Source organism: Cajanus cajan, chromosome 6 (assembly GCF_000230855.2).
Source record: "Cajanus cajan strain Asha chromosome 6, NIPB_CcT2T_4, whole genome shotgun sequence".
In the NCBI taxonomy this organism is placed as follows: domain Eukaryota; kingdom Viridiplantae; phylum Streptophyta; class Magnoliopsida; order Fabales; family Fabaceae; genus Cajanus; species Cajanus cajan.
Window position 1 is genome coordinate 63,863,471 of NC_138522.1, and position 24,868 is coordinate 63,888,338.

The following is a 24,868-nucleotide window of genomic DNA, read 5'->3' on the forward strand; positions in this document are numbered from 1 at the left end:
TCTTCATCTCTAGCTTCCTCTTCTTCTTCCCTCCCCCCCCTCTCTCTCTCTCCTTCTTTCTCCCTCTCTCTCTCTCACTCCCCCTTTCTTCCTCTCTCCCTTTCCATCTTTTCTTTTATTTCATTTTCTCCCTCTTACACTCTTTTTTCCATATCTTTATTTCTTTTTTTTTCTTCTTGTATTTCATTATTTTTTAACCTTGCCAATTTTAATAATATTATTAAAGTCTATTTTATTTTTATAGTTTAATGGTATTTCTTAATATTTTTTAATTAATTATTTTATTTATTTGAATAAAATAAAATATTTATTTTTATCCCTCTTAATTATTATGATATATTTATTTATTTTTATCCCTCTTAATTATTTAACCTTGCCAAGTTGATTTTGCAACTGGAACGGACCATTTCAAATATAAATTTAACACACCATGAGTGCATCAGAACGAGCCGTTCTGAAATCAGAATAGGCCATTTTGGTTGCATGAAGTTGGCGTTCTGGAACGGGCCGTTTTGAATTCAAAACGTCCCGTTCCATGTACAAAATTAACACACCAAGAGTGCAACTAGAACGTGTCGTTCTGGTTCCAGGTGTATTCAAGAAATTTGACATCTACGTGACATCCACCTGACATCTATATGGCCAACAGTTAATTTCGTTTAAATCATTTGGACAGAAGTCCCAAATTGTAATAATTTAAATTATTGGGGACCAAATTGAAACCAAAAATTAAAGTGGGACTAAATTGAAACAAAAAAATATTATAAGGAACCAAATAAAAGTTTTAACCATATTTTTAATAAACTTTATGAATAATCAAAATATATTTTAATTATTTTTAAGAATCATAATTTTCAGAATTTATAATTTTTAGAAATTATGTTTTTTGAATATAAAAAAAAATCCACTTTTATCAAATGAGAGAATTCTTTACTATTATTAGTTATATGATTTTTTTTTTCACTGTGCATTTGATATACACAGACCTTGAAAGGACTGACATGTTTATAATTAGTAGACGCCTTTTTTAATACATTTTTATAGTAATCTTTTTTTTTTTTTTTTGGTATTGTCATTTTTATAGTAATCTTTTATACTGAAATTCCCAACTCATCAGCTTGAAGGACTTACCTACCACCAACTACAAAATTTTGCAGTGTTTGTAACAGTGTAAATATCAAAGTCAATGGCAGATTTTATTGTCTGCTTTAGCTTTGTTAAAGCTCGACAAACAAATTTGCCTCCCAATAACCATAACCAATCTTAATTTGTGTGCTGCGTTGCATCGGTCATTCCATCATCTTCAACTTTCAGTCACTGAAATTCTTGACATTATGCATTCAAGCTCTTGCTTCTTTTATAGTAACATTTAGATAATAAATATAAAGAATGAAAAAGTCTCGACATAAGTCACATCCTCATTTGCCTCATCTACACTCCATACTGTTTCATTTTCAACGGTCTGTCAAGATATATACCTTTTTTATTTCTTCACAAAAATATACAAATATTAAATTTACATTTCATCTTTTATGTACAAGAGTAGGAGCAAGAGATATTGAGAGAGAGAGAAAATATGACATATAGATGTAATAAATAATATGAAAATATAAAAATAAAATTAAATTAAAACGGGGTGAAATAGAAATAAGGTATATTAATTAATAACTTATTGAAAAGGAAATTATTTTTAACAAACCAGTTGTTAGTTTGACTGAAACTCAACTAGAACTTTTAAAGTAAATTTTTAAGTTTGAATTTTATAAAAAAAATTGTGATAATTAAAATGAAAAGGTTCCATTAATACTTAACAACAATAATAATTAATAATATGATTATAACAAAATGTTATGTGGAAGAAGAAAAAAAAGCTAGTAAGCCAAAAGGAGTATATAGGTAAGTGAAGATGAAAAAGCTGTGGACATGACATAGGTAGCGAGTGATAAGAAGAAAAGACTAATAATAATTTTATTGCATGTGACATTTTCTCTGTTGCATACTGACAAGAAAGGCCAGCATCTGCATCGTCACTCCTCTTGACTCCATCAACACAAAATATATTACTTAATTATGCGAAGTGTGTTGCCTATTTTACCCTCGAGACATGGAATTATTTTGGTGATTTTGTTCAATAATTCCCCCACGTCTCGGGGGCAGTGGTTGTCCCAAGGAAACCAAAGGCAGAGCCTTGTTGTGGCTTGAGAAGCACGTGGCGGTGCGCTTGGTGGTACTCTGCACCCCCCGCGAACGCCAGCATATCATTCACGTTTGTGCTAACGTCAGCCGCGCCGCCGTTAGCGAGTCCCAGAAAGTCCCTAGTGAGACGGTCGCTCCTCAGGCTCCCAGTGGGGAACCCTCTCATCATGTAATCCGGCACCACCGGGTCGAGTTGGCTCAGCGTTTCGAACTCGCCGAGATGGGTCACGTGACCCATTACTCGCTGTGGCCCAACAGAGCCAGGGCCCGTGATGCCAGCGGCTCCAACGGTTGCAGCCTTCTGAAGCAGCGCAGTGGCTGACATGTATGCTGACGTGGCAGCGTTGATGGAGGAGGGTGCTTGCGTCGCCACGTGGAGTTTCCCGAAGGCTGAGGGGTTGGGGTTGTGGAAAGTTTGATATTCTGGCTTCACGTGGATGCCACTGCCAATGTTGCTAGGGTTAGGGTTTTCTTCAGATGAGTCCCATTGCTTGAAAGTGCTGAGTTGCTGGTTTTGGAAAACATAGAGAGATTGGAATGGGTTTGTCGTGTTTGCAGTTGCAGCTAATTGATTTGCTGATATTCTCGCACTTTCTTCCGCCAATGCATCACAGAATGCCCTATGAGTTATGAAGCTGTCCTTCCTGCGGTTTTCACATCATCAAACATAAAATTTTCCGTTATAAGGTTTTTGGTATAAGAATGCATTAGAAGTAATTAAATATGGGCAAGATCTAGTATTTTATTTTGGGAGATCTGTTACGTCCTTGGAGCATGGAGTACTGTGTCCAGTGTCCCGTTTGCAAAAAGGTATGGGAAATCATGCATGGGAGGGCGAGTCCACAGGGAACGAAGTGTCAAAGGCTTGGACCAAATGAGATACTATGTCGTAGTTGGGTCAAAGTTAAAGTAGGAGAGAGAATTGACTATGTACTGATGGATACACGCGTATGCTTTTGTGCATGCAGAACTCAAATTATATATATTGTGTTGATGGTTATTAGAGACATGTATATACACATAAAGTTGTGATGTCAAAAGCCTTTGGAAACTGGTGCTCATGCAAGACACATATATAGAATTCAAGTCGATCTCATGTATATATATATATTCACTGATGAAGCTAGAACAAAGAAAGCAACTTGGCATGTATATGATATTTTTGCAGATTTATCAGATTTCACAATGATGAAAATTGAAACAATGCACAGCATTCTCAATAAAACAAAAATTTAGAGAAGGAGAAAGTCAGAAATCATCACCAATTATGTCTTTTACATTGTTCTTTTAGTAGACAAAAATAAATCTCCATCATCATTAATTTTCTGAGTATGCAGCCACTTGCACACGCGCAAATGTACATAAAGAGGGATAGAAATTACAAATATATTCTAGAAGACAATTGAGCACTATCTGACACACTGAAAATTTTGTATAGTCTAATTAAATAACTATGAAGTGAAGAATTATACTTTTCTTGGAGATAATAATGAGAAATAGTATTATTATATCATGCCCTTCATGGGTGTGCATATGCATCACATGTTTTCTTTTTTTGAAAAATAATTAAAGATCAAATTTGCTATTGAGTCACAGACTATACAGTATATATATAAAACAAAAGATACATGAATTGTGTTTTTTTGTTATTGCCGCAAATTCATTTGGCAGTTTTAGGATTCCGCAGAGATAAGTAAAGTTTCAACCTCTCGCAATATTAGAGGCATGTTGTCCCACTTTCGTGGTATCTGTCATTGCCATTCTCATATTCCATGGCGAATGCTTACCATTCTTATGTAAAACCAAAGATCCACCGAAAAATAAAATTATTAAAGGGAAGGCTTCTGATAAATCTGATAAAATATGCAGCATAATTTCTTTTAATAATGCGCTCATATATATATATATATATATATATATATATATATATATATATATATATATGTAACATTAATATAATAAGTGAAGTAAAAGAAAACCAAACACATCAAATTAAAGAAATGATCAATGGAGGAAGAAGACTGGATCTATATGAATTTCAGTAAAACATCAACACCAAAATATGAAAATTTTGAAACTGTCAGAGAAATTGGATGTGATAAAGAACAGGTTAATTATAATTATTACCTGGAAAAAAGGGTTCCACAGTCACATCTATATTCTCTAGTACCACAGGTTTTTGAGTGAGCTTTCCAATCTGACTGAACCGCATATATCTTTGAGCACTTTTCACATTTCCACTTCTTCTCTCCATGCTTTCTGCAGTAGTGCTTCTTGATTCCTGTGAGATCCCCCAGTGCCCTTGAGGGGTTGTGGTGAACGCACGAAGGTTCAGGGCAAACGTAGGCTTTCTTTTTGACCTCTTTGCTGCTCCTTTGCTTCAGCTTCCATGGGAGGTTATGGCCCCTCCTATGAAGCTGCAGGTTCTGATCTCTCTGGAAACCCTTGTGGCAGATCTCACAAACAAATCTATTAGTGGCCAAAAGGGTCTTCGGAGATAACGCAATCACTTCAGCATCCGGGTCTGAAACGAACACATAATGAATTAAATTTATCTCGTTGTTAAAATTAAACAGCGAAAGTCAAGATCCGCAAAGATTTGTTATTAGTTTTGAAACACTTGGCAGATATGTCGATAAAAAAAATGATCAAGTTATAGAAACAAAAAGGCTCGATTATTGTTGAATGAAGTGTACCTGGATTTCCAGGGAGGCTTCTCTTTTTCTTGATCTTTTGAGGCTGTTGTTGATTGAGTCCTCCAAGGTCGTGAAGTTTTGTCCCAGAAGAAACACTGGCATCCTCGGACAAAGATGTTGAATTGGAAATAGCCGTGGGAAACATATTGAAGAAAAACTCCAACAGGATGGGAATGAAAAGATGAAAAGCGAGATACGATGTTATATTCTCTTGTCTTGGTTTATTTGTTTGTTTTCTAAATCCTAGCTACTTGCTATTTTGGTTCCAAAGTGACCACTTTTGCACCTAAGAACAGACCAAGAAGACGAAACTACACGAGAGCAAATTAAATTAAATATATTGTAGGCTGTGACACACAACACAACTAAGGGGTGTGAACTGTGAAGTGCAGGTAGCAGGGACATGTAGAAAGAGTAAAAAGAAAGGTAAATTAATCTCGTGAAGATGATGATGATGATGATGGTGTGGGGGTGGAGGGTTATTTTCAAAGTCGCTATCTAAGCCATGGATTACTTGTCTGAGCAACTCTGCACAACTATTTCAGACTTTTCTCTCTCTATCTATCTATCTGTGAGGAATTGATCAAGAGAATCCAGCATGCAATGAAAAGCAGAAGAAGATATTTCATTTCCTCAATACAACCTCAGTTCCCAAATAGGACTTGGCATCTTTTTTTCTCTTTTCTAATGAAAAAGCACTATTTGGGTATACAAGCTGCAAAGAGAAGGAAGAGAAATATAAGCTGTATGCCTCTGCTGGGTATTGTAAATAATAGAGACTAGAGAGGAGAAGAAAAGGTGATGATGACAGTGGCAGACTAATTAGGAGAAGGAGGTGACAAAATGTAAAAACTCTCATAGAATTTTTTATTTTTTATTTTGTATATAGATAATATATAAAAATAAAGAAAAACTTCGGTGAGTAAAAGGCAAGGTAGTAGTGGAAGTGTGGAGAGAGAAAGTTAGGGATGGATGATGATGGAGTCATTGGAGTAGCACTGCGGCAGCACAAATACTGGAAAGTATCTCCACCCATGTCATCACTTGGAAAATTTTCACCTTTTATTTAGCAGTTTAATTTTACATCGAATTACAATTGAAGTATAATTTATTTATATATTAAATAAAAATATATTTTCAGAATAATATTATTTTTATTCAAAACTTTGTGCGGTATTTTTATAATATTTTGATTTCTATGTAGTATATATTTTTTTTATATATTTCTTTTTTTTTTCTTTCTCTTTTCTCATTCTATTATAAATTTATATAAAATTATAATTACTGTTTTAATATATTCTTACATTTTAACTTTTTTATGTCTTTGACAAAATATTTCCATAAACAAAATTGTAAGACTAACTCTCAAATCAGAATGGTGGTTGGGCAAAGTCTTTCTAGACATAAAGATTATAATATTTGAATTGTCATCATTAATTGCGACTAATATTTATCTTAAAATTACAATTTATTTTTATTACGACCATTTATCTCATGATAAAAAGAGATAAGAGAGGACTCTTCTTTTATCATAAATAGAAGGAGTAGTGTAGGTAAACTCGGTACAATAAAATATAGAAAAAAATAGAATGCAATATTATCATTACATAATTTAAATTAACTGTTTTTATTAATAATAACCATATATTGTATTGCACCTTTTCTTATTAAAGAAGGGATAAAAATGGTGTGTGGAAAAGTAGTGTATAGGAATATTATTCTGATTAAGGTTGATTTGAGTAGGGTTCTGACGTCGGCACTTTCTGGCTTTTCTTTGTTATCGTAATGACTAGTAAGACATCCAAATCCCAAAAACGCCTTGAGACGAAGGGAATGATTATTAAAAAGACAGACATATATTAATCTTAATATTGCTCATCAAACGGCTCATGAGTCATGAGTGATGAGATCGACAAAATCGTATTATTATTTTGGATGAAAAATGGAATGACAAACTAGAAAAGCTTGTAAAAGGTGATGATTTGCGAGAGATAACCCCACAACTTAAATGATTGATTCATTGATTGACGTATATTTTTTTTTCAATTTGTTACATGAACTTATATTAGAATTAATTTAGCACAAAATTCGATTGAACTATAGTGCTTAATTATTTCTACTTTCCTTTTGAGTTGTCACGTGCTTGAATAAACAATAATTCACAAGTGATCAAGATAGCTTGTTCTCTCGGTCATTCGTACACTCCTATTATTATCATTTTGTTCGTGGAATTTAATACCAAATAATTGCTTGCCATTATATTCTCAAGGATTTTAATTACGTCCCTCTTATTTGTATATTCCCTTGCTACTATGTGTAGAAAGCATGGAAACCCCCCCCCCCCCCCCCCCCACTAACGAGAATTTACAAATGTCTCTTTTCAATCTCTCTTTATTCCAAACCCAAATCTAAAGCTATGGAAGAATAGCACATAAATTGCCCATTTTACCCATTTAGTTGACTAAAATGAGTAAGGTTTGCTTACTTTAGGGGTTATATATTTGTGGGCTACTATACCATGCCAACCAAAAACCATTCCATAAACTAAACCTTAGGCGTGTAGGAAATAGGACCCATCAAGAATTAGACCTTTGCGACTATGCATATCCCAGCTTCAGATTTGTTCTTGTATTTTATCCTTTGGAATCCTATGTGGGTTCTTTTTATCCAAGCTTTTGGAATCTGCAGGAATTAGGATTAGATTTCATTTCTCTTTTTATAGTTTCTTTCTTCGAGGCAACATATCTGAAGATGATGTTTTATGCGTAAAGGATTCACTTTAGTTTCATGATCAAGTGACTGTGTTTTGTACTGGTTATTACCATGAATTAGTTTAATTAATTTTTGCATAATAAAACTATAATCTATTAATATAAACACCATGGATTTATTTTTGGGTGAAATAAACACCGTGGATTTATACTAATTAACAGTAAAATATAAGTAGCATATTATCAAACAATTTTGTTAACATAAAATATTATTAGTATATACTAACAATATACCAAATGCTCACGTACTATGCATCATAATAACAATAATGTAGACTTATAATATCTATTCACAATTTAATTTCTTAGACAAATGCTATAGTTAAATAAATATTCGAATAATTATATCGTAGTTAAAAAATTATATATTAATGACAATTTTGTTGTTGTTGTGAGCCATGAACTTTGAACTCAAATTAAACATGACATGACCTAAAAAATAAATAATATTTGGTTTACCATAGTTTTGACTAGTAATATATCAGCTGTTTAGTTCCAAAGTTGGTCTACTGAGTTGCATTAATTTCTCCCCCAAAAATCTTGCAGGAAATTGACCATTGACGTGGAAATTAGTTACTATAATTTGTTGAGAACTCCGAGTATTCTCTTGAAGATAATGATGGCTCATCGATGCATGGCCTTCATTTTGACTACTTAACATTAGAACCTCAATTGAGATGGGCGCCTAACTTTTATCGCTTTATGTAGAAATTTTCGTATTTTAATTACTCTAACAAGGTGTGCTATATACCCAGATAACATGAGAGAATTTTTCCTCCTTTTAGGTGTAATAGGAAATCCATACATATATTCTTTCTTTAATTAATTTAAATACTAAGGTTAGGATTCCGAGAAAAAGTGAAAATCAAATCCCAAAGCCTTAATTTTACATGATCCAGAAGATTGATTTGCAGATAAGTCAACTCGATGTATAGTCATTTCTATGAAAACATTGAATCAAAGTTCAAACGCAACCCCTATATTAATATTAGACTATGACTATATAGTGCAACCATCCAAATTATTTGACCTTTCAAATGAAGAGAGACAATCCCAATTAGTTAGGATTACCCTTGTATGAAATCCAAGTCAATCCAAATATTAAATATATGAATGTTACTGTTAAGTTTCATACTAAATAAAAAATAATTATATATATATATATATATATATATATATATATATATATATATATATATATATATATATATATATATATATATATATACCGCATCTTAATAATTGAGATAGTTAATTGGAAACACTAATTAGCACTCATGTCTTCCACATATGCCTTCCAAACTATTGAAACAGTGAAGATCGATTTCGTCCAAAAAGCATAGAAACAATAAAGATTAATTAATTGATAGGTTATAAGTTATAATATTAAGATTTCATTTTAAAATTAATCAGTACTAAATGAATTTATACTAATTAAGCACATAAACGTATATATAATTAATAGTGATATAAGACTTTTTAATTAATATTTTTTTTTTTCTGTACGTTCAAAAAGTTTATATCAGAGAGTCAAAATCAAGAATCGTTTATAAACACTTTTTTTTTAATCTATCCAAACACATTTTCAAATGTAAAACATTAATGGTCTAACAAGATAACATATATATTTGGTTTCTTTTCTAAAGACAAATTGTCATAAGTATATATGTGTTAACATAAAATTTGTTATTAAAATTAATTTGGACATCTATATATATTGTGTTGTACAAGAGGTGATGCTAAGGGTGATACATTTTTATGTAATTTGCTACAACATATTCGATGCAGTGCTGTGTAATTGTCTGCATGCAATATTGTGCAGAGAATCGAAAGAGAGAGAAGGTGAGGGCCGTGATGAGGCATATAGATGAGTGGAAAAGAAAGGTTCATCTCCATGCGGGCCATACATTATTCACGGGTTCATATATTTCTAGATTCTCGCATCATTTTTCTAGCTCCCTTGCGTGCATGCCAACATTGGATAAATCTATCACCATTTTTATTTCTTTTTACAGCAAAGATATTTTACCAACCACAATTTAAGTAGTAATAAATATACAACTAGGAATTACAAGCGACAAGTTATTTCTCAATTATATATGTCAAACTGTCTCAATGCTTTACTCTATTATTTTACAGCATGTATATCTCTTATAAAACACATTATAAGTAAACATTGAAAATCAATGTCATTACACCTTAATTACTTCACTTAATGTTTACCATCACATCATCAATTATAATTAAGTAAATAAGGGGTAAATATAATTTTATTTGTATCTGTTATGTTTTAAATGATAACATTATATATCCAATCAATACTATATATAATTTAGAACATCAAATTAATGTTTATAAATCACTTACTTCCTATAGATATAATGAATCTATTATCACAACGTTAGTTACATATGAATGTCAAGAATAGTCTTCTACTAGAACCTCTTTCTATAACCACTGTCTCATGAATGGAACAAAAATGACAATCACAGAATTTATAGAAGTCTAGTAGGATCTTGTCATTTCAATTTTTGAAACTCTAACTTAATATTTTTCCATCACAGATATTAAATCAATTAGACTCTGTATAAAAAAACTTAACATACATGCCTATTAGGCTTAACTAAATAATTAGATATATTTACATGGTGATTTCCAAACCAAAAATAAATCACATAATAAAATGCATTTATAGTAAAATATATGTGTTAGGTAACATTCAACCCATTTTCATAAAATAAAATTACATTAATTAATAATAGCCCAAATAAACAAAAATTCTAACATTCTCTCACTTGGATAATATTAATTGGGTTTTATTTAATTTGAAAATTTATTTTGAAACAATTCTTGGGTTGAACAATCTAAATATAATCACCATAAAAAATATCAATATCACAAGTCAAAAGCTATGATAAAGATAAACTATTCAAAATTTGATTTATCAATGATTACATAATTACCAATTTCATCAGCGTGATCATAACACAAGTGTGGAATGCAGGTACACATCATAGTATAATTCATGTGATCTTTTCATGTTATTGTGTACGAATCTTACTTTGTATTTTTCAAGAAAACACAACCAATCTCCTCAACATACATCATGTTTTTCATGAAACAACATTTTTAAAAGGAATTAAATCATCTCGAGATAAAATATTAATTAACTGTTATGACTCCCACTAACTAAATACATTAAAGGATCTTACAATACCTATATTTTCAACATGTTTAATAAACAAAATGGGTATAAGTTTTTTTAGTTATGGGATTAACAAGTATTTTCTCAATAAATATATATGTTCAACATCACAACAAATTTTCAATAGTTTAGAAATAAAATCTACGATTTCAAAAATAGAGATAAAATTCCTTAACCATAAAACATGCTGTAGTAACCCAATTTCGTCCGAGAAATATTAATTTTGTTCTTAAAAAATAGAAAAATAGGTATATGCAAAAAAGAATAAAAAAGGACAAAATTTCAAGCCCGGAACGGGCCGTTCCAAAACCAGAACGGGCCATTCCAACTTTCCAAAAGGTACTAAGATTGCAGGCCTGGAACGGGCCGTTCCCAATCTGGAACGGGCCGTTCCAGCTTTCCTAAAAGCCCTAAAGTTTCTAGCCCGGAACGGGCCGTTCTGGATTCAGAACGGGTCGTTCCAACCTTCCAAAAAAAGGCTAAATTTCTAGCCCGGAACGGGCCGTTCCCACAACCGGAACGGGCCGTTCCCAAACTGGAACGGGCCGTTCCAATTTTTAAAAAAGACCTATAATTTTTAGGCCAGAACGGCCGTTCCCGAACTATCAAAATACCTAAAAATTTTAGCCCGGAACGGGCCGTTCCCAAATTGGAACGGGCCGTTCCGAAAATGGCCGTTGTGAGTAAAATTGCCACCCCGGAACGGGCCGTTCCGGATTCAGAACGGGCCGTTCTGGTCCCTCCAGAAAGTCTATAAATAGCGCCCTTCCCCTTCCCACACACACATCTCTCCCCCCTTGGCTTTCCCAAAGGACACCCACACACACCCTTCCCACACACATCTCCACCTTAGACCAGAGGGAACCTAGAGAAGGAGACCCACTTCTGTAGCGAAGAATTGTGAGTATATTAAACTCATTTCTTTTATTTATATCTGTCAGTAGTTCTTATTTAAATTCAAAATGTGATTAAATACCAAAATATAGTGTTACAATATTTAATGTAAATATCTGGAATTATTGTATCAAAATTTTATTGGAGGAATGGTTAACTAGATGTGACATCTTTTTAACCTTTGAATTTAAAGTACAAGTTGTGACAACTTATCTTTAAATTTTTCCTCCAAAAAACGAAAATGTCCAACCAAGAAATTTTTTAATCACAACATCTATAACAATAATTATAATTACAATTTTATTGAATTGACTTTGGTGTACACCTTGGTCAATTTTATATTTTTAGGGTGAATGAGCTTAGACAGTTCAAGAATCCTATATTTAACAAAAGTAAATCTAATTAAAAAATATCAACACACAAATATTTTCTACAAAGAACTACGTGACTCTGATTCTTCATTACACATGAAGATACGTAGGAGCAAGAACTAAATCTTGTCGAGCTAAAAAATAAAAAAATATTATCCTCCTTTTTATATAACAATAATAATTTTAACCTTTTTTTCAATGCATAATTTAAATTAGTTAAATAAAATATATTTGATAATTTTTGTGAGATAAATATTTTATAAATTATAAATAATTAGTTTAATTAATTAAAGGTAATCGTCTTAGGACGAACGTTGTGAGGTGCTAATACCTTCCTCACACGTAATCGACTCCCGAACTCAAAAAATTGGTTTTCGTAGACTATTTTCTATTTTATGGTTTTTCCAATGTTTTTCTGTAAAAAAAATAACATTGGTGGCGACTCCTCTTTTTCAATTTATTTTTCGCCGTCCCGTCGCGACCGAGGTTGCTACAGATGGCGACTCCGCTGGGGATATTTTTGAGAGTCAAGCCTATAATAATTAGTTAAACTAATTAATAATTTTTTAAAATGTTTATCTCACTTTTATTTTTTTATGTTCCTTATTTGTTGTTTGTCTTATATGCATGAATTATATAAATAGGTGTTGTGTAATTTGAACTTTAGGATATAAGGATTTTATTTTTTTTTATCATATGTGCTATGTTTTGTAGATTGGATAGTATAAGGTTGCTCCCTTCACACACTTCACTTGCATAATTTTACACACGTTTATGAGTGGAGTCCTATGCCCGGACTTGAGTGCAACTTAGGATAGTAAGAGGTTGAGTAGTAGTAACCTTCTTGATGAACATCTTGTTTGGTTATTATGAAGGCCTCACTTAGAGTTTGATCCTTTCAAGGGTATTATCACCTCTAATAGTTTACCTATTATTGTGACTAATATCCTAAGAAGGGTTATTGACTCTAGGAACCTGTTTTAGAACTATAGTCCCACCCTTTTGAGAGGAACACGTGTTAGTAGTCCATAGAGTTTTCAACTTAAGGATGTCCTTATTAAGTATCACAGGAGCAATGTTCTACCTTTACGTTCGAATGACGCAAAAAAAAAGAGAGAATTTTATTCCATTTCATAATACACATCATATATTTTTTTTACTTTTATCATATCTCACGCATCTTCAATATAACATTCATGACCACAAAACTATTCATGCATGCGTGCATTCATCTACATTTCATAATTCATTCATGATATACATTTTACATCTTTGCATAAATTTTTTTTATGAAATCATGCATACAACTTTAAAAGATTGCAATTGTGATCATCATTGACACTTGTTTCTAAAAAATGAATACAGTTCTCTCTTGCATAATTCAAAGTAAGATCATTATTCCATTTGAGCATTTAGTCTAAAATGTATCTCATAACATTCAATATTTTCATAATCTCCCATGACATTCACGCATAAGCATTATTTATATTAAGTAATCATGTTAGGTATATTCATCAACATATCCATCGTCTTTTCTTATCATTCTCCATAATTGCATTTATTCTCATTTCATCATCCCGAATCAAATGCATTTGTTTCTCTAAAAAACAAAAAGAAAAACAAAAAAACATTTTTTTCATTTCAAATTCTTCACTCCAACATTTTTCTTTTATACATGCATTTCATAGTAAAATAAAGGTCTAATTGATTGCTCATTCATGTCATTTTTTTAAAAAAAATAACAACTATCTAATTTGATTATTTTCTTTTAAAGAGGATGTTAAGCAACAAATTTATGCAATGTCTCAAAAGAAAAAAAGAAAAACAGGAAACAAAGAAAAATGGGAAAGAACATGAAATTATTGTTCTCACTTACATTTAATTCTCAATTGAGAAGATGAGTTCTTTGACCATTTAACTTGTCAATTGACGTGGTTTTAAATCCATTTTTAACCTTTTGAAGTATTCATTTCATTAGCTTGCATAACAAGTTGTGTTGTTATCTTCATTGTCATAAATTGTCTTTGTCCCATTACATCTCATAGTTTCCTCATTATTCTTTCAAAAATAAAGAATTTGTCCTCATAAAAAGTCAAGTCTATTGGATGATTCTCAATTAGCAAGTTTGGCAAAAATTTGAAGATTTCTTATCGGGGCAAATTTATCATTTTTATGAGTATTTGGCCCACCAACTACCACATTTAATGGAGACAAGTCTTATGAGCAAAAAAAAGAGTGAAAAATGTAAAGTCTGTTAGACTGAAAACCCAAAAGGGCGGTCTAAGCAAAAGTTAGGACAAACAAAAAAAGAAAAAAAGAAAAAAGAAAAAGAGTAACATGGAGTTCATTAAGTTTTGTCTTAGGATTAACCTTTAAAAAATAAGTAGTCAAGATTTGAAATGATGTATGACCATCACTTGTCACCCAAATTTGAGCCTAAAAGTGAAAATTTACCTCAAAAATTACCTCAAACAAGGCTCAACCTGAAAATAGGGGCAACATAATGTTCCCATTTCATTCAATTTGTTCATGATATCATCTAAACAATGGAAAAGGAAAAGAAGAGAAATGAACCAAAGGCATAAAGAAGGAATTGTTTTATCCTTGATGTTATTGGTTAAGATAGCTTCTTATGCTAGTGTGACAAGTAATGTGGTGGTTAAGTTCATCAAAATGCAACATCACAATCATTCACCATATTGTCCTAAGATGAATGGGGCAATAGAAGCGGCAAATAAGAATATAAAGAAGATTATTCAGAAGATGGTGGTCGCCTACAGGATTTAGCATGAAATGCTCTTTTTTTGCTCTGCACGGATATCACATTTTTGTTCGCACCTCTACTGGGGCAACTCCGTATTCTCTGGTTTATGGTATTGGAAGCAGTCCTTTCTATTGAGGTCGAGATACCTTCTCTGAGAGTATTGGCTGAAAGCAAACTTGAGGAAGCATAATGGGTTTAGGCTCGCTATGATCAGTTGAACCTAGTTGAAGAGAAGAGATTGAATGTCTTGTATCATGGTCAATGATATCAAAAAAGGATCAAGAGAGTTTTTGCCAAAAAGGTTTGCCCGCAAGAGTTTCTAGAAAGAGATGTGGTATTGAAGATCTTACCACCTCAAAAAGATTATAGAGGGAAGTTGACGGGAAGATCTATTGAACCCAATAAATTCTGATGCAGTCAAGAAATTCTATGCAAAATAATAACAAAAATAAAAAGCTTGCTATGCTGAAAACCTGAAAAGGCAGCTTATGCAAAATTTAGAGCGACCTGCTAGGCTAAAAACTCGAAAAGAGCAGTCTAGGCAAAAGTTAAGGTCTAAAAAAATGAAAATAAATAAAAGAAACAAGAGCTCGCTAGGCTGAAAACCTCAAAAAGGCGGCCTAGGCAAAAGTTAGAGCAACCTGGTAGGCTGCAAACTCCAAAAGAAAAACCTAGGCAAAAGCTGGGGTGAAAAAAAAAGAGGGGCGAAGAAAAGAAACCGAAAAAGCATTGAAGCCAACACTATAGCAAAGATCCTTGTTTCGAATAACCTCCAAACACACATTTGGGCCTTTGTATCTTTTCTTTCATATCCATCTCACCGACCAGTGTTACAATCTGATAAAGTCCATACAGATCAAAAATTGGTTGCTTCTTTTTTAAGTTTAGTCTTAAGACAAAACAATTGAACTCATCTATCGATGTTAACAAGATTGCTCAAAAAAAAAAAAATACAAATGTTCGTAAGACTTGTACATCCATTACATCATGGAGAGAAACAAACATCCAGTGCAAAATCTTCTATTCGTCGATGTTCATTCATTACTACACTCAATAATTATGAGAATCATTCAAAATGATAGATTGGGAACAAATCACAAGTCATGCCCTCCTTTAATTCCCCCTTACCCAATTAAATGAGACATTTATTTTATGTCTTATTTCTCCATCAATTCATACATCAATATTATTTCCTTGAGTCAGAAAAGAAGGCAATCACATTCATCATTGTCTCCTACTCTACCCCTTCCTTTCAAAACTAAATTGGGACAACCACTTCACACTGGGGCGAAGGATCTCATTGTCATTTCATCACCTTAACTTTCAATTGGAATAATTGTCTAGTCCAACTTTATTCCCTATTTCTTCATAAATTGGGGCAACTCAAAGTACTCATTTTATACCGGGACAAGTTGTCAACTATCATCACATTTTCATTCCAACCATATGATTCATGTGTCTCAAGTTTAATCAAGTCAATGCATGTATCATCCATATTCCACCATTCTAAATACGGGTGATCCTTCCCATATGTGTCACTGTTTGATTCTATCCACTAAAGTCTAAAGTGATGTAAATCATTTGTCTCACTTGTTCAAAGTCCAAGTTAGTCCAAATTCTTCCAGTTTTCACTCCATTAATTTGACATCAAACTGGGACAATTGCTCAATCTCTTGTTTCCATCAGGTTCTCAATTTTTGTCATATCTTGGGGTAGTTTGCTCTATTTTCTCTATATCAAAATAAAGTCACGTTCAAATATCCTTTTTGAATAGTCTTCCAAAAAAAATCATGTGTCATTGTTATGCATGTTGATTAATTGATGTTTCAAAGGGAATAACAAGATGGTGATAATCACTTAATTGATAAGTTAGGCCAAATGAGTCTCACTTGATTCTAGGTGGGATAAGTTTGAAAAGATAAATTGTGAGATCATTTTTCAAAGAAGAAAAGAACAGGATTTCATGGATTTGAAAAAATGAAAAAAAAAGGTGAATAATTGAGGCACAAAAAGGGCTTTGCATGGATTTACTTTCTCTAAAGAAAATATTCATTTTTATGATTTTCTATAAAAAAAAAACAAACAAACAAAAACAAAAACAAAAACAAACAAAAAACAAACAAAAAAACAAACAAAAAAACAAACAAAAAAAAGAAGAAAAAAAAAAACAAAAATTGAAATGTGTCTATGACACCTCATAAGCATCCAAACACCGAATCAAGCATTACATCATTTGCATTAATATGTTTAAAGTGTTCATTCATGTCCAATGCTCACTTGGCATCCACTTTATTTGCATCAAAGTTTGGTACTTTCCTAATACATGCATTCAAATTCATCACTTGCATATAAAGTCTCACACTTGTCTGACATCTATATTATCCACGTTTGAATTTGACACATGTTTGACATTCATTACATTATAGTTTAGTACATCCATTCAAATCCAATACTTGCCCAATACCCACATTGTTCACATTAATGTCTAATACTTTGTTTAACACATTCATTCAAGTCCAATGCATACTTGTCATTTGCATCACCAAAAGTTTGGTCCATCCCTAACTCATGCATTCAAGTTCAATACATGCTTAGCATCCACAGCATTTGTACCAAAGTTCGGTACTTATCATCCACATGTAATCAAGTAATGTACTTGCATAACACATTCAATGAAGTTTAATATCTACTTGTTATTAACATTGTTTCCATCAAAATTCACACTTTTATGTTTCGGGTCCCCGCGCCCATGTTTTTAATATTTTGGGTCCCTACGCCCATGTTATCAATCTTTCGAGCCCCCGTGCTCACTCTTTTAATTTTCAAGCCTCTATCAATCTTTCGGGTCCCCGCGCCCATGTTTTTAGTTTTTAAGCCTCTATCAATCTTTCGAGCCCCCGTGCTCACTCTTTTAATTTTCAAGCCTCTATCAATCTTTCGAGCCCCCGTGCTCACTCTTTTAATTTTCAAGCCTCTATCAATCTTTCGAGCCCCCGTGCTCACTCTTTTAATTTTCAAGCCTCTATCAATCTTTCGAGCTCCCGTGCTCACTCTTTTAATGTTTCATGCCTCTATTAATTTTCAAGCCTCTTTGCTCACTGTTTTAATTTTCAAGCCTCTATGTCCACTCTTTTAATTTTCAAGCCTCTATGTTCACTCTTTTAATTTTCAAGCCTCTATGTTCACTCTTTTAATTTTCAAGCCTCTATGTTCACTCTTTTACTTTTCAAGCCTCTATGTTCACTCTTTTAATTTTCAAGCCTCTATGTCCACTCTTTTAATTTTTCAAGCCTCTATGACCACTCTTTTACTTTTCAAGCCTCTATGTTCACTCTTTTAATTTTCAAGCCTCTATGTCCACTCTTTTAATTTTCAAGCCTCTATGTCCACTTTTTTAATTTTCGAGTCCATGTGCTCACTCTTTTAATTTTCAAGCCTCCATGTGTTCACTCTTTTAATTTTCAAGCCTCTATGTCCACTCTTTTAATTTTCGAGCCGCCGCGCTCACTCTTTTAATTTTCAAGCCTCTATCAATCTTTCGAGCCCCCGTGCTCACTCTTTTAATGTTTCATGCCTCTATTAATTTTCAAGCCTCTATGCTCACTCTTTTACTTTTTAAGCCTCTATGTCCACTCTTTTAATTTTCAAGCCTCTATGTTCACTCTTTTAATTTTCAAGCCTCTATGTTCACTCTTTTAATTTTCAAGCTTCTATGTCCACTCTTTTAATTTTCGAGTCCATGTGCTCACTTTTTTAATTTTCAAGCCTCTATCAATCTTTCAAGCCTCCATGTGCTCACTCTTTTAATTTTCAAGCCTCTATCAATCTTTCGAGCCGCCGCGCTCACTCTTATAATTTTCAAGCCTCTATCAATCTTTCGAGCCCCCGTGCTCACTCTTTTAATATTTCATGCCTCTATTAATTTTCAAGCCTCTATGCTCACTCTTTTACTTTTCAAGCCTCTATGTCCACTCTTTTAATTTTCAAGCCTCTATGTTCACTCTTTTAATTTTCAAGCTTCTATGTCCACTCTTTTAATTTTCAAGCTTCTATGTCCACTCTTTTAATTTTCAAGCCTCTATGTTTACTTTTTTAATTTTCAAGTCTCTATGCTCACTCTATCAATCTTTCGAGCCCTCGCGCTCACTTTTTTAATGTTTTGAGCCCCTGTGCTCACTCTCTTTTAATGTTTTGAGCCCTCGCGCTCACTCTTTTAATGTTTCGAGCCCCACGCTCATGTTTTTTAATGTTTCGAGCCCCTGTGCTCATATATCTCTAAACTTTAGACGAAATTGGTATTTTCTTTACTTATATTTTACTACGATAATATGCAACAAGAGTTGTTTATATTATCTAGTAAAATTAAGTAAAGAGGGGCAACTGTAGTAACCCAATTTCGTCCGAGAAATATTAATTTTGTTCTTAAAAAATAGAAAAATAGGTATATGCAAAAAAGAATAAAAAAGGACAAAATTTCAAGCCCGGAACGGGCCGTTCCAAAACCAGAACGGGCCATTCCAACTTTCCAAAAGGTACTAAGATTGCAGGCCTGGAACGGGTCGTTCCAGCTTTCCTAAAAGCCCTAAAGTTTCTAGCCCGGAACGGGCCGTTCTGGATTCAGAACGGGTCGTTCCAACCTTCCAAAAAAAGGCTAAATTTCTAACCCGGAACGGGCCGTTCCAAAACTGGAACGGGCCGTTCCAACCTTCCAAAATGCCTCTAATTTTTGGCCCAGAACGGGCCGTTCCCACAACCGGAACGGGCCGTTCCCAAACTGGAACGGGCCGTTCCAATTTTTAAAAAAGACCTATAATTTTTAGGCCAGAACGGCCGTTCCCGAACTATCAAAATACCTAAAAATTTTAGCCCGGAACGGGCCGTTCCCAAACTGGAACGGGCCGTTCCGAAAATGGCCGTTGTGAGTAAAATTGCCACCCCGGAACGGGCCGTTCCGGATTCAGAACGGGCCGTTCCGGTCCCTCCAGAAACTCTATAAATAGCGCCCTTCCCCTTCCCACACACACATCTCTCCCCCCTTGGCTTTCCCAAAGGACACCCACACACACCCTTCCCACACACATCTCCACCTTAGACCAGAGGGAACCTAGAGAAGGAGACCCACTTCTGTTGCGAAGAATTGTGAGTATATTAAACTCATTTCTTTTATTTATATCTGTCAGTAGTTCTTATTTAAATTCAAAATGTGATTAAATACCAAAATATAGTGTTACAATATTTAATGTAAATATCTGGAATTATTGTATCAAAATTTTATTGGAGGAATGGTTAACTAGATGTGACATCTTTTTAACCTTTGAATTTAAAGTACAAGTTGTGACAGCTTATCTTTAAATTTTTCCTCCAAAAAACGAAAATGTCCAACCAAGAAATTTTTTAATCACAACATCTATAACAATAATTATAATTACAATTTTATTGAATTGACTTTGGTGTACACCTTGGTCAATTTTATATTTTTAGGGTGAATGAGCTTAGACAGTTCAAGAATCCTATATTTAACAAAAGTAAATCTAATTAAAAAATATCAACACACAAATATTTTCTACAAAGAACTACGTGAGTCTGATTCTTCATTACACATGAAGATACGTAGGAGCAAGAACTAAATCTTGTCGAGCTAAAAAATAAAAAAATATTATCCTCCTTTTTATATAACAATAATAATTTTAACCTTTTTTTCAATGCATAATTTAAATTAGTTAAATAAAATATATTTGATAATTTTTGTGAGATAAATATTTTATAAATTATAAATAATTAGTTTAATTAATTAAAGGTAATCGTCTTAGGACGAACGTTGTGAGGTGCTAATACCTTCCTCACACGTAATCGACTCCCGAACTCAAAAAATTGGTTTTCGTAGACTATTTTCTATTTTATGGTTTTTCCAATGTTTTTCTGTAAAAAAAATAACATTGGTGGCGACTCCTCTTTTTCAATTTATTTTTCGTCGTCCCGTCGCGACCGAGGTTGCTACACATGCGATATAGCCCCATAAAAAAAATTTTCACTCGACTTTTCCTAGTACGTAAATAAATAGGATATAAGTAACATTTTTAAGGATTTACACAAATAATTTTTCTTCATTTAAATAAAAAAAAAAACATAACCATTTGATTGTTATTTCATTCACAAAAGACAAGAAAAACTATCCGTTTGTTATTGTAATCAAAATTTCAATACTCTAAATTCCCAAATTTCAATTTCAAATAAAGATATTGATAAATAAAAAATTAGAAAACTAAACAAAGTATAATCTGCTTTGATACCACATGATAAAATTATATATTGGATCAATACTAGAACTTAGAATACCAAATCAATATTTATAAATCACTTACTTCTTGTAGGCATCTTTATAATGAATCTATTATCACAACATTAGTTACATATTCATTTGTATATATCAAGAATAACTCTTTCACTAGAACTCCTATTTGTCATCACTACCTTTTAGATGAAGCAAAAATGATAGTCATATTATTTATAGGAGTTTAATGGGACCATATCCTTTCAGCTTCTAAAACTCTAACTTAATATCAATTTATTATAGATATTAAATTAATCAAATCCCGCATAAAAATATAAAATACACTTATTTATTAAACTTGACCCAATAATTAAATATATTTATATGATAATTTTTAAATCCAAAATAAATCACATAATAAAATGGATTAATAGAATATATATATATATATATATATATATATATATATATATAATTGTAGTTCAAATAAATAAAAGTTCTTACATTAAAAGGTAAAGAATAAATAATATAATTTAAGTGTTTGAATTACATTAAAAATGAGGAGGTGAAGCACAAGTGTGTATATATAGACCTGTTGGCGAAACATGGAAATGCTTTCTCGGTGTTTCGTGCTCCTTTTTGTGATTTCTGTGTGGTTTATTTCTCCTTTGGTTTACCAAATAAACTAAAACTAGATCATGTAGCTAAGTTTCTCCACAGTCACCATGTTACAAAATCTATACCATTGATTGGTTATTATTACATATTATATAATATAATAATATGTAATAATTATTCAATTCAATTAAATTAGATTAGATTTTCATCTTCAAAATTCGTAATCTAATCTGAACTTATTCGATCAGCAATTTTCAATCTCATCGAAATTTTTTATTTGAATTGATTTGGATTCATTGATTAATTATCCGATTCGTGAATCGTGACATCCTAATCTGAACACCTTAATCATTATCGGTGACCACCTTAAACAAAATTATCTATTAGTATGATTTATCATGTTATTATTAGTGTTACTTTATAATATTAATATCAATAAATTAATTTTTATATGACAAAAAAAATCCTAGCGGAAGAGAATATTACGTAAACCAGTAACATATGCATATGTTTTTGTCTTATTTTTTGGAGTGACTATAACGAGTCCAGTTTCATCTGTTGGGGACGGTGGACTGGAGCCTACTAAAATTTGGGCTTTTGTATGACAAAGACACAATATTGGGTCTCTAGACTTTGCCAATCTCTTGGTTGTTTTGTACTGACATCAAAGTCCAAATCCATAAGCTAAGAGACTTTTTTTTTTCTTTAATTTTTTATTATTATAACATTGTTGTTTACAGATGACGTGCTTCCCTTTGTGTTTGCCATGTATGTACTTTGGTCGACCCAAATGAAGAACGAAAACGACAAGAGAACCAATGGTCAACACATACACGAAGATATAGATAGCCTCGAAAGAAAAGCCACGTACATGATCATGTGACCCTAAGCAAGAATATGCCAGGTAAATGAGAAGTTTGCATGCAACGTTTAATCTCTATATGAGATTCGGTTCTAAGAAATTTGTGTCATCCAAAGGTGTGAACTGTGAACCAATCCATTCAGTACTAACTAGTCTGCCACAACAAAAAATTGTGTGGTTTTCATAGCAAGATACCGGCAGATATTCTTAAATATTCATATGGTCCAGATTTTATTTAATTATTCTGCCACATCAGTACTCAACTCATCTAGTGTTTTGCACGTACTCTGCATCTTAAGTTTTCTCCACAAAATGGGAACTTCTTCACATCATGAATATGTAGTACGTTTCTAGGTTTATTTCTCCCAGACAGATCCATTTTTAATGCGCAAAAGTTATATGAAGTGAGTGAGAATTAATATCAACACGTAGTCATACAAAAAAACCACCAAAGAAAACAAATAAAGACGCTGATTATTAAAAGAGAGAGTTTTCAACATAAAGAGCTTTGTATATATCACCAAAAATACAAGTATCAAAGTATCGTATAATGACAATATCAATCAATCGATGTTTTTTTAAATTGAAAAAGTAAAACAAAATAAGAGGAAAACGACGCAAAGAGCAAAAGAACGGCATGATTAAAGGTTCATAAATGTAACATAAGAAAGATACAACGGACACAAGAAAAGACAAAATTACCTTCCATACATACATATATATATATATATATATATATATATATATATATATATATATATATATATATATATATATATATATATATATATAAATAAGGTATTGTGATACAAATCAAATCTCATATTGTTAGAATAAGAAGGGAAACAAGAGTTACATACATACTTCATTGATTGAGAATCTTTTGAGTGATGTGTAAAAATAAAATCATGAAAATAATCATAAAAGTTTAAAGTGGACAATATCTTATTGATATGAAGTTGTATGTACAAATATTTCAAATACCTTGAAATAACCTAAAAAAAAATAATAAGATATAACCTTCCCATTAATATAAGAGTTAATCATCCATAAACTAAACTGCCAGTGTAAACTTTTTTATACTACTAACCAATCATATATTTTAAATTATTTTATTTTATTATTATTTCATTAAATAAGCAACTGATATGACATTATTAAAATATATAATTGGTTGTCAGTGTAAAATTTTTTTACACTATCAGTATATAGGTAATTAACTCTTAATATAAATATATTTTCTGAAACAAGAATACAAAACATAGTCATCCTCTTGATATAAATATATCTTTTCAAACAAAAATACAAAACATAGTCCTAACACAATAACTCTCTCTCTCTCTCTCTCTCTCTCACTCTCTCTCTCTCACACACACACACACATATATATATATATGAGGAAGAATCTACTTTAAGTTTATTTACGTTTATTTCAGTCAATAACTCATGTTGTATATTAAATTTTAATGATATAATTATTTAATTAAAACTTTTTAATGCATAAATTAAATTTGTAAATTGTTTAAAAAATTAAAAATTATTTGACACTTTATTTCATTAATTCAAATTAGTACATAAAATATTTTTATAATTATTTATCGGTTTGAATTAATAAAATGAAGTATTAAATGATTTTAATTTTTAAAAAATTTACAAACTTAATTTATGCATTAAAAAGTTTTAATTTAACAATTAAATTGTTAAAATTTGATATAAAACATGAATTATTAAATTAAATAAATTTATTAGTGAATCATATATATTTATATGTGTGTGTGTTCTATATCAAAATTAATCAATATAATTCACTATAAAAACATGTATTTAGATTAAAAATATATCATTAAATAGTTATGACATCTAATATGTAGTATTATTATCACTTCATTTATATAATGACAAAATTATTAAGGCATCATGTGTTGTGTTTAATGAAATATATTTGACTAGTTTTACGAAATTGTGTGGTGTGTGTGTTGATGGTATATACATGACTAATCTAATAGATAAACAACTCTTTAAATTTCAAGAAATTAATATATATATATATATATATATATATATATATATATATATATATATATATATATATATATATATATATATATAAGAGATCACCTGATATGTATGTGAAGAGATATACAATGTCATGTAATAGAGTAATTTTGATGAAACACAGTAACACAGGCATTAAAGATTTTTTTTTGGACATAAAATACA

General features: G+C 31.7%; 1 protein-coding gene across 1 annotated transcript; it reads right to left on the reverse strand.

Moving 5' to 3' along the window:
- Positions 1-1,940: 1,940 nt before the first annotated feature.
- Positions 1,941-5,882, reverse strand: IDD12 (indeterminate(ID)-domain 12). The gene is made up of 3 exons (XM_020352596.3): positions 4,893-5,882; positions 4,324-4,720; positions 1,941-2,840 (listed from the first exon to the last, which is right to left on the reverse strand). The coding sequence occupies exons 1-3, from the start codon at positions 5,035-5,037 to the stop codon at positions 2,129-2,131; spliced, it is 1,254 nt and encodes a 417-aa protein (XP_020208185.1). The 5' UTR covers positions 5,038-5,882; the 3' UTR covers positions 1,941-2,128.
- Between the last annotated feature and the right edge of the window lie 18,986 nt (positions 5,883-24,868).